This window comes from Hesperophylax consimilis, chromosome 9, assembly GCF_061612785.1.
Source record: "Hesperophylax consimilis isolate HC1 chromosome 9, BYU_Hcon_1.0, whole genome shotgun sequence".
NCBI lineage: Eukaryota > Metazoa > Arthropoda > Insecta > Trichoptera > Limnephilidae > Hesperophylax > Hesperophylax consimilis.
The window spans coordinates 25016257-25028460 of record NC_142844.1 but is presented as its reverse complement, the minus strand read 5'-3'; the positions used below and the strand labels follow the sequence as shown (position 1 = coordinate 25028460).

Here is a 12204-nt window from a genome sequence, read left to right as displayed (position 1 = left end):
TAGTACAGACGAGAGACAAAGAGCAGTGGGACAGGAAGAAAGTTCGAACCCATCACACCGTCCCCGGCAGTAAAGTGGCAGCTGCACACAAAAATAGTACGCAGTAACGTTCGTGATATGTACATTTTTTGCTGAAGTATTCTAAATATGCCCAAGGACAACATTGAAGAACCTGACCTTACATTCAAAGCGGGATCGATGAGTGAGGTCAACCCTAACTCTCGAATCAACAGATTATGTGAAGCGTTTCGATTGACACATTCCGTGGCCGAACTAATTGATCGATCGAAAGCGTCCTCGCGTGTCTTTCTGTTATTACGAAACTTGGTCCATGGGCTATAAGACACGATGGGCGGATGAAAATAGAAGTGGCCCACCTATTTATACATGAGAATAGGCGGCGGAGACAGCACCGCAGATCACACCAGCAGTATCAGTCGAGTCAGTGGGCTATCCGGGACTTGAACCAAACTACACAGACATGGGGGTGGAAGATTCTTTCACTATTGTATCCGCGGAGTTCGAGGTCTTCGGGAACGTTCAAGGTACAACAACACCCGCTTCTTGTCGCACGATTTAGTGCACCTAATCTACCTGTTTGCTGCATCCGCCTACCTTCACGCGATGGGCGGGATTTAAGAACATCCAAAATACCGTGCTTATTGTGCCATTTTGAGATTTTTAAAAGATGTTGTTTTCACTGGTAGCGAATTGTTTTTTCTTGTAGTGTGAAGTGTTTTGAGGTCAGCCGCGAAGTGCGTTTCAAGGACGGAAAGTGAAATCTATTCTGTGATTGTGATGAAAATACTTTACAAATTACCCAGTGTTTTATGATAATAGACTAATAGAACCATGCCAATATCTAAAAAAGAACACGAATGTTCTCTAAAACATAAAAAGAATTGCACATTATTTACTCCGATATTTCGTAACATTTTTTTATTTATATTTCACAAAAAGAAATAGAGAGAATATATCAAAAAGTTTGGAAGTTATTTTGACGGTTTTGAAAAACATAAAATACAATTTTAAGAAACTTAATAAAAAAATACTCGGTTGTTTTAAGAGCACCTATTTTAAATTTTCTAGTACACTTGCGTGACCCACTTCAAGTACCTTGTGAAGTACCATATTTAATGTCATCTGGCTCTGTTTTAGATTATTAACTACTGCATTACATTACATTTTATTAGTTAGTCGTCCTATGGGTCGGTAAGGGGAAACGGTAAGAAAACCGAAGACTTATGAACTTAGTTATGAATTTAGTTCTGAATTTCATTTGTTTTAATCCGGTCTTGTAATATAATAATAATGTGGCTTTTATTGTTTTATATAACTGTGTTCTGTTAATTCTGCTCATTTCTCATCACAATGAGGAAGTCGGAAATTGTTCATATTATTTTGTATAATGCAAAAAATATATAAAATTCAACTATTGATTTCCCAAAGATTAATAAATAAATACTCTTACTTACGAAAAGGGGACTTGCATTAGGACTTTCATGTTACCGACGGCAAAAAATACTACAGATAAAACAAATTATTTAAACGAAAAAAATTGTAATACAATTTAAACTCGCTTCTCTCTATTTTGATTTCTAGTTATTTCAGTTTTTGGGGTATTTGTCTAATGTAAAAAAAAATCAGTCAATTTTAGATTATTTTTGTACCATCGTGGTTTTAACAAATCAGGTTTTCATATGCTCATTATCTTATCCTTGTTTTAACGAAAAGACTTTAATAATTATGACCAATTAATTGTAGTTATAGTGTTTAGCCTGTAAAATAAATTATATGTTTTGTAAGCGTTTTTTTCGTATTGTCGCCATCATTATTTAGTTCTAATATGAAGAAAACCTTACTTGTCCGCGATAAAAAAGAATCCATTTTTGAAACAAATAATATCAATTTAAATACGTGAAAGACAAATTATATCGCTATGTGGGTACGTATGACGTATGCAATCTTTAAATCTGAACTAAAAACGTTCTAAAGTTCGAGCAAATCCCGTTTACAAGTAAACACTTTATAAGTGTAGCTTTTCATAAATCTATTGTAAATGTGGCAATTAATTAAATAAAAAAAATTGTTTTTTTTTCTTTCGGGTTAACTTAGCATTGTTTAAGGCTTTGAATAAGTGTTTTGACAAATATACAGCCATTTAGTTCTGTTGTTGACTGTTTTACAAAATCTGTTAAACAGGATGCCGTGGTATCGACGAGATTTGGTTATTGCATATTCCATCATAAATTTGGTTTCGACTTGTCCCTTTTTGGTTCCAACAATGTCTAACGACGGGCATTTTATAACAAATAGTTCATTCGTACAATAAATATTTATTAGACTTATTTTAACCGTCGCATAGTTAAGGGTTGCGAAAAGCACAACCATTCATTGATGTCGTCTAACTAACAAGTATTTAAATATTTGTTTACGTAATGTGCTCTTTTTTATATTGATGGACTAGCTGTACCCCGCCACGCCTTGCTGTGACTCAGTCTGTCTTTGCAAATAAATAAACAATTGCGCGTGTTTATTTTACGTCCAATAGATGGCGCTGTTTAAAAATCAATAAAAACATGTTTTTGCCTGTCGCAGGCAATTCCAAAGCAATCATTAAAGAACTTTCGGATATTTAAGATTTTGAACAAACGAAAATTAACATTTTTATTTATATAGATTATGTACATTTCAGGATTATATTTCACAAAGTACTGTAGAGAGTTAGCCGACCAGCTGCAGGTCGGAGGATGGGTGAAGAACACTAAGAAAGGAACCATCTGTGGAAAACTGCAAGGACCAAAGGACCGAGTGGAAATTATGTAAGTATTATTATACATATTATAAACAACCAATTTATGAAAATATAAAGTTTCAAAAACATCGTGTTAAAATGTCAAATGAACTTGTTGAGGATATCATATGTACATGCAATTCATCTAGTCACTCTAATATCTCCAATGGTACCATCGATTTCGGTGGAATAAACTCGGTCAATATTAAAACGACTGTACGTCCTTGGTGAGATTCTACATTTCCAATAATAATCATTATTATTAGATAAATTCTCATGCAGACCGCATCAAGTCCCGCTCTCGATGTTTTATAGCAAGATCTAGTCTCAATTCGCACAACAACATTTTACTAATAGAATTTCGTGAGCAAAAAATCATCTGATTTATTCGAGGAAATTTATCATACCGGAAATTTCTAAAGCGAACGAGGACAAGGGTTTTTATTATAGCTTTCGCAACTAAAACCCGTTAGCAACATAGACTACCAGTTAACCATAGAGTATTTTGATTAACAAATCAGTAATAGGAAATAAACCTATATTATAAATTAGCCTGAAATGTATAATTGTCTCTACACCGTAAAACAAAACGAAAATATTAAAACATCAAATCAAATACCTAAACCGAAATTAACAGCTCTTATGACAGAAGGTAATAGTTTATTACTTATGACAGAATTGACGCGAACACAGTACTCGCACAAATGCATTGCTTGAACACAGCATCTTTCAAACTTGTTATTCTGAGTGTTATTAAAAGTTTATTTTATTTATAACAAAAATAACCAAACGTAAAACTTTTTCAATACGGTACTGTGAAGACTTTTAGAAAATTAAAATTCGTTACGTACTCGTTGTCTCTAAAACATTAAGAGGAAGCTACAAGCCAAAAATGTGTATATTCTTGGTATACCTTATATTGTAGGTAATAGGAATTAAAATCGCTTGACAAACGGATTCTAGAAACTTCGATTTCAAGCACAAAACTGTTTTTTATTTATTTTGTAAATAATTTTATAAGAAAGCAACAAAGTTAATCAAGTGAAACTGTCACAGATAATCTTAGCTATAATAATGTATTTTTTAAAAGTCGTTTCCTTTATGCCTTCATACATTTCTATTGAAAAAATATTTTTTTAGTAGCTTACATTTATATTTTTTATTTAGTAATTAATTTTTTATTTGTATTCTACTGAAGCGAAGCGATAGGAAAACCTTCAATTTATTTAAACCATATTTTTGGTATTCATAATATATACCAATTCGTTATAAAGATTAATCAAAATAGTGATTTGGCATTAAGCTTTGCCTTAAGACAAGGCTCTTTCTCAGTGACATTTCACAAGGACATCGCTTTCGGTGATACACAATATGCATAATGCACAATGGGTCATATTTTACCTGTTGAAACTATAAATTACAACCACTTGATGAAAGAATTAAAATTCTACTCTTAGATAGAATACTCGTTTCCGACTTGACTTTTAATTTTAAAGTGTTAATCCAATTATAGGCCGTCCTGATTTACTTAATCAAATTCCATAACCATCCAGAACTGCTCGATCGAAAATTCTTTATAATTGCAACAACAATATCAGGACTAAATAGCGCTTGTACCTAGATTGTATGTAGTTGGCAATAGTAGACATGTTCAACTGCACGGAACAAAGTTACAGTTACAAGAAGGCTATAATAACATACCTCATAATAATAATTAATGTATATATTAAAATATTTTAAAAAAGGAAATTTTACTTCATGATTGGGTACTGTTCCACTAAATTAGTATGGGGGTTATAATATAGATAAGTAAATGCTGCTAAGGTTAAACGTTGCAAATAGCAAGCTGCTGAGAAATGTGATAAATGGTGTCGTTCACACGTGCAATTAAATACATAAGTGATTTAGTTAATAATGAATTTGTAGTAAAACAGCAAAATAGCGCCCCCATCTGACTACAGGGATGCGCGGACAGCGCGGCGTGGAGTAAGAAGTTAGTAGTGTTACTGAGTGCTACTTACCACATAACGCACAACGTCTGTGATTTAAAATTAACCAAACGGTTTAATTGGCACATATCACTGTCCTTGCTTCTGGCTGCGTATGACATAGACATTACTTAAAATCCCAAGCATACTCCGTTACGCTACATGGGTCAATAAATCACAAATTCATCATTTGGTCTAATTAAATCAATTTGTTTATAGAAAACGTTTTTCAGGCAAATTAAAAACATTTATTTTAACAGTGCCTATTTCACGTTTCTCATAAATATCCCAGCTACGAATCCAATATGGCCTTGTTAAATTTCCCCAATGGTTAATTTATTTTCCTGTTTACATTATTGCTAGAAACGGGCAAATACATTTCCGTCTGCGAATAAATATTCGCAATCTTCTCTAGCTGCCATTTGATAAACAGATCAACAAGATGGAATACGGTTTGTTTCTTTCCTGAAGGTTAAAACTACAAACGTGTTCCTTCTGCGCTGGATACTAATTACTTACAAAACAGGAGGCCCTGTGATCGTTTACATGGTTTTAAATAACAACACCAAGATACTTTAAAAAACACTATTGCCCATGTTAATATTTTCTACATCAATATCATGCGGTGTTCAGAAATTAGTGTTAATTCCCGAAAGGAGATATCTCATATTCAACACTTTGTAAAGAATTTTAACTTGTTGTTATTTTCACGTGGATGTTTTTGTATATTATATATATTTTGTTAATATAGTATCAAAATAAAATGCGCGTTGATTATAAAATTGAAAGTTGAAATTAAATTGTGTTTCTTTCCCGTCCAACCATCATAATGATGATTCCCAAGTCAAACATACCCACAATGTAGATTTGTGGTAATTTAGTAATGTAATAATCGACTTTTTGTCGATTCTTATCCTAATCTTGCGTAATAGAGATTGTTAATTAAAGTTACATAGTTTATAGGCTAATGTGAACAACAATTTCATCCCTTTTCATTCAATTGATTTGGAGGATATTGGCAGATCATATATTTTTATTTCATTTACTTAAACTTCATGTTACCTACGTTTCGTAAACTCTTGTTTCATGTTACCTATATTTTGTTAACCTATGCATTGTTAAATCTTATATTTTATGTAATCTGTATATTCTCATATATTATGTAACTCTTTATTGTTATTGTATTTAAAAAACATAATTGCATTGTATGTAAAAGCCCTATGGGCGTTAAATGAAATAAATAAATGTAATGAATTTTTAGTGATTAGTGATTCGAATTCGTTCGAAATACAGGGTTTTCCAATAAGAAGTGTTATTTTGATATTCAATCGTAAAAGATCAATGGTTCCGTTGCTTGTGTGGCACGTAGCGCCGTCTTGTTGAAAGTAAACGTTGTCCAGATCAATATCATCCAATTCCGGCCATAAAAAATCATTAATCATCTCTTGATAGCGCAATCCATTCACCGTAACTGTTGCTCCAGCCTCATTTTCGAAAAAGTAATGTCCAATGACTCCGCCGGACCATAAACCGCACCAAACAGTCACACGTTGAGGATAGAGAGGCTTTTCAACAATAACTCTTGGGTTTTCCGAGCCCCAGATGCGACAATTTTGCTTGTTGACGAAGCCACCGAGGTGGAAATGGGCCTCATCACTCAAGATGATTTGCATTTGATTCACTCAAGTGAATTTTAATAATTTCAATGCGTTGTTGAAGCGTGTATCGTTCCATTTTTATTGATGGCATAGTTTCTACTTGTCAAATGTCAAAAAATGACAGCTTCAAAAGTAACATCTACCGAAATAGCGGGCTATTCAAAATAACACCTATTATTGGAAAACTCTGTAGTTTGAAACACCTGCCCACAGTCCCCTCTTACTCCGCAGCAGTCTCACGGTACAGTACACCACTACACAAGTAAGAATCTCTTTAAAATGATTCTGTTGTACCTTGTGTATTATCAAATTGGCTCGAAAACATGTTTTTAATACATAATGCAAGACTAGATATTAGTAGTAATTATTGAATTATTAGGTAGTTTATTATTGTTTAGTATGTATTTTATATCAACTCTTGTATGTGATTTATCCTCACACTTTATATTTACATTATAAAGCGCTTAAAAGTATTTCTTATTATCTACGGTAATTCAGGTGTTAAATTAAGTAATGTAGGCATAAAAATAATCATGGAAAAAAAATGTTACGGGCACAAAGATGAAAGTCAGATCAGAACATTATTTTCAGAACTATATACCCATTTACGATTTTATAAATTTTCCCTTTATGCTGTATCTTTTTTTTAAACCGTTTTTGTGTTCATCTCAAAACTATGTTTTATAGTTTCTTTATTGTTTGTGCGTTGTATGGAGTGCCTAGAAGTAAGAAGTACCTAAGTAAGAAGTAAGTGAGTAACTCTGAACGAAGTTATTATGGGACGTGGACACGGTCAAGCGGCTTGATCGCAAGCACGTAGTTTATTGTCTATGGCACTTTGTGTCAAGCATTTTGACCGTGTACCGAAGCTGGCTTGCAAGCATTGCGCAATTCTACGTGCTTGCGGCGAGGCTTGATGCGAATTTATATTTTTGTGGGAATAGACAAACGACAATAGACAAATAAATATCACGTATCATAAACAATGATATAAATTGAATAAAATTGTTGTAAAATAGGTACTTAGTTATTGTTTTTGTGTTCAATTTGTAGAAATCCATCTAATTTAAAAATTTTGGAAGTATTTTAGTATTTTTTAATAATTATGACAGCGGTTTTCAAGGTCATTAATAATCAAACTGTAGAATAAATAATTTTCTGAATTTTCAATGGAGAAAACATATTTTTTGTATGAATACTTCACAAGATATTCATACAAAAAATAGCTGTAGCCTGTAATACACTTTGCAAATGCTCATGGGTAAAGCGGTACCTTAACTTGTACCATTCTTGACACCAAATTCGTTTCTTTTTATTATTTTATTCAAACATAAAGCTAACGTAAGAGCCAAGAACGCTTTGTCTTTGACAGATTCCATTTTGCCGCGAGTCACGAAATGACAGGAAGGCATAGAAGTACATATACATAGACCACCACGAAATCACAGGAAGGCGTGGCCATGCTTGACGGAGAGGCTTGATGCGGGCTGTCAAGCCGCTAAGCATAGACAATAATAGACAACAATAGACAACAATAGACAAAAAAACTACGTGCTTGCGATCAAGCCGCTTGACCGTGTCCCAGTCTCTTTAGAGACGTTTACGTTTTATAGATTGTTAAGAACATGCCTGAATAACAATAAAAAGTACCAAGTAGGTACTAAGTAGACTCTAGATAAAATCTATTTTTCACATGTATTTATACAAATAATAGTGTCCGTGTGTTTGTGGCGGACATGCGGCCGGCGTATATTTCATATTTATAAAAATTTATAGTTTTATTCCGAAATTGATGAAATTTTGCACACTTTACCTTTAAAACGGGAGGATGGTCACTGTACAATTCTGTTTTTGTTAAATTCTATCTTAAGCCCGGGCAACGCCGGGGACTTCACCTAGCAGGTAATGGGCTCTGCCACACGTACACTTCGGGGCGACGGTACCACGCTACCGTACCGCCGCGCCGCTCCGAAATTTCCTTGAAATAACCCTCCTTATGATGTATTCCGTGAATACGTCTGAAAAAATAGTACCTAACTGAGTGGACGTTAATGGGAATCTACTTTATTGTTTTAGAATCTAGTTAGGTTGGAACATATCCACATTGATTTCTGCGGCTTGCTTCTAAAAGGGCCAATGTCAGTTTTTCCGGTCTACATAGAATTTGCGCATTTTTGCGAGTTTTAATTTTAAGAATGGCGATTTATGGTCCCCGAAAATCAAAAATACTTTCTCGAAAACGGCGAAATCGCAAAAAATATATATGTCGAAAAATGACATTTGCCCACAGATCAAGCAAGTCACGGATCTATCAATACCTTGTTTATTATCAAATTAGCTGCCGACATTGACTCGTTAGCTTGTATCAATATGTAGGTACATGGCCAATATCGGGTGCCAAATTTTTTTCATTATTATTTAACGAGTTACGTCAGTAGATTTAAAAAAAACTATATACGTTTGCAGTATGTTTACCGCTTTGGCATAGAATAAAACCTTGGAAATTATTTCGCAATGTTTTTCGCTTTTCTTATTCTTGCTATAATTAACTTTTCAATTATTTCTTATTGTTTGTACATACTGCGATAGGACCGACCGGTTAAAATGATCAATTTTTGTTGCCGCCATTTTGGGTATGAAAGTTAAAATTTCACACGGGCGCGGGAGAATACGAGCTTCGTGGTATTTATTTTCTCTAAATTACCTACTTACAAGTTATTATTTAGGGTGATGGCATTGTAGTAATTCAGATTATTCAACTAAGCTAAAAAATAAATTAAAAACAGGTTTGCCCTGTTTATATTTGAAGATATTTTGGAAATGAATAATTGTAAGAAATCGCCGAGCAATAGCTTCAACACAAGCTTCATTCAGATTCCATACAAAATCAGATAGGCAGTTTTGAAATCGCACTAAAAGAATCTCACTGTCATAAATAAACCTGCTCACTGTGAATAGAGTTAGGTTAGGTTGGGTCATAAATAAACCACTCAGGTTAGGTTATGATATTATTCTAGGCTTCAACCCATCTCAAACTTGTTTCCCTCCAAACCATGCTACCTGTCAAAATTTATTATTTGCTTTTGTTTGGTACTGCAAATGGAACAAATTCAAATAAAGGAAAAATCTACACAGTACCTACATAGTGGTTTATTTATGGTACCTACCCACTTTTGCCAGTTGCAATATTAATGTTGCGACTGCTGTTTCTCATTAATTTAAAAAAAAAACTCAAGGAGTTGCTACTTAATAATAATAAAAATTCTTCCAGGGTAAACTGGCTGACAAACACAGGATCTCCGGGATGCAAGATTGAGCGCTGCGAGCTGAACAACTGGGAGCAGCTGTCTCGCCAGGAGCACAGAAGCTTCAGCGTTAGGTTTTAGGTTATAGACTATATGACAACACTCCTGCGATCCCATTTTTAACATTCTTTTACATATATTTTAATTTTTTTAATAATGTACAATAAATAATTTGTAAATAACCTGTTGTCTTAATTATTTTATGTGACAATATAACACAACATAAATTAGACCAACGAAGAATAGTGAAGAGGAACATGATATTTTAAATGTCGTGAGATAAATTTAAGCCCGTCCTGTGCACTGTGCATGTGCAGAAACAAACGGAGAAGATAAAAAATATTATGGCTTTAAAAAAATATGCTTATAGATCAAACAAACGCTGATAGACCGAACACATTGATGTATATATATATATTATACTTAGTCAATGACTGAACATAATCAAAATACGTAAAATACAATTACTTTGTTTATAAACATAGTAATTGTATATTTTCCTTAATATATCAAACCACAAAGTGACAGCTTTCTGTCATATATATAATATATAAAAAGTGTCCGGAAACTCGTAGTACCTACAAGCGGGATACTGGTAAATCTATATCGCAAACATACTAATTTCCGCTGTCTGCGCGTAGGATGAATTAGGATTTAGTAGGATGCGCATCCTACTGAAATCTAGTTAAATGAACTCAAATTTGCTTTGATTGTGTGAAGGATTAAGACAAGCGATAAAGTAGGTAAACCTACCTATAATATTATTATATTTTAAACAAAAATAATGACCCCTTATAAGAAAAATGAGTATTTTTTTTGTATAAATAATTATGATCAAGTAATATTGACAAATTAGTGAACTTGGGTAAATATTTGGGTATCCTTCAAAATTTCATTCAATTTATTTGTTTATCTAAGTTGACCTTTTATTATAGTTGTCCCGGAGTGCCAGTATCCTTTGTCTTTTTAGTTTTCATACAAGATGTGTGAGAAGAATGATGTTTCAACGATGACCATACATGCAAACCTCTCTCTACTCAACTACTACTCATGACCTAAAAAGCCCTGAATAGAGCATTAGTGCGATTTTGTATGAATGGCGTTGAAGCCAAATCCAGGGTGAGGAAAAATTGCCTGGCAGCCATCTGGTATGACTAACTTTAATACTAATTTGTATGCAAAGTGGTGTATAATTAACTATTATTATTTAATTTTTGTGTTTTTAATGCAGCTATAATGGTTTACGATTTTTTGGGGGTATTTGGCATTTTTCATACAAATTCCCTCTCACCCCGCGGCTTCAAATTGTTCTGGAATTGCTCCGTCCAGGGCTTTTTAGGTCCAAAACTACTACTTTACCTGCATCACAAGTAGTGTAAAGCTGTAAGACCGTGCGCAGAAAAGTCCCACAATGAACTGCAATAGCAATGATTCAAGGTCACTGATGTCGCTAATTTACATAAGACCTTTCCACTTTTGGCCCCAGATAGACCATAATGAAATTAATTATGTGTTAAATTTAAATTAAAATTCAAAAATTGAAAAAGTTCGACCAATGTGTGAGGTAGGTAGCACGACTACAACAAATTTCTATGGCCAATGAAATTGCTGCACAATTAAGTACTTCCATAATCTTATGCAGTTTATGAAACAACTTTAGTAAAGATAGAATTCGTGTATTATTTGTTTTTATTCTGACAATAATTTTTCTTCTATGGTAGAGGTCAAAATGGGATTCTCTGATTATTCAACTAGTCAATGGAATCGGGAGTCACTTTGTTCAGCACAGATGTGCCTCTGGAAAACTGGTTAAGTTGTCATTCTTCTACAACATATTCTGTAGTTTGTATGTGTCCTCATCCACATAATTTAGAATCCTTTAATCCTTTCCGACCTGAATTAAAAATGGTAGTGGTAGAACATATTTGATGTTTGATAACAAATGAGAATTTGATAAACTTTGGTGTTCTTTTTTCAATAGTTATTGCTACTTTCATTTGAAAGAACATTAGGTTTCAAAGGAGGTTTTTCACAAAAAATTACATATCTTGTATACCAAAAATAAAAGATTTGTTAAATTAAAAAAAAATTAAACATTGAAAAAATACCTTCAAAACTTACATCACAAACAATAGGGAGAAAAAATTAGGTTGAGATAAACACAAAAATAAACTTTCAAAATATAAAAATGTTTAACGCCTGAACTAGTAACTAAAATTTTATAAAAAAATTAGTGTGCAAAGCCAGTTATATCAGCAATTGGAAAACGAAAACCGCCAATTTTTATTTGCCCTAGATCAGTGTTGGCAAAATTTTTTGCTTTATGGCACACTTGCCAATGCGATTTGTTTCGCAGCACACCAAATAAAAATGCCTTGAAAGTAAATGTATTAACATGAATAAACGAATTCCAAGTGTAGGTAACATTTTTTTATAAATATTTTACCATTATATACATA

At 33.3% G+C, this 12204-nt stretch overlaps 1 protein-coding gene across 1 annotated transcript; it reads left to right on the top strand.

Moving 5' to 3' along the window:
• Positions 1-390: 390 nt before the first annotated feature.
• Positions 391-9927, top strand: LOC149421091 (acylphosphatase-2-like). The gene is made up of 3 exons (XM_089635372.1): positions 391-545; positions 2696-2822; positions 9712-9927. Exons 1-3 carry the CDS (start codon positions 482-484, stop codon positions 9824-9826), a joined length of 306 nt encoding a protein of 101 aa, XP_089491498.1. The 5' UTR covers positions 391-481; the 3' UTR covers positions 9827-9927.
• The last annotated feature ends 2277 nt before the right edge of the window (positions 9928-12204 follow it).

Excerpts from the sequence above, each read along its gene's own strand:
- LOC149421091 (XM_089635372.1), top strand. The coding sequence starts at position 482 with ATGGGGGTGGAAGATTCTTTCACTATTGTATCCGCGGAGTTCGAGGTC. Across the intron at positions 546-2,695 it reads GGTCTTCGGGAACGTTCAAG|GATTATATTTCACAAAGTAC; the intron begins GTACAACAACAC and ends TGTACATTTCAG. Across the intron at positions 2,823-9,711 it reads AAGGACCGAGTGGAAATTAT|GGTAAACTGGCTGACAAACA; the intron begins GTAAGTATTATT and ends AAATTCTTCCAG.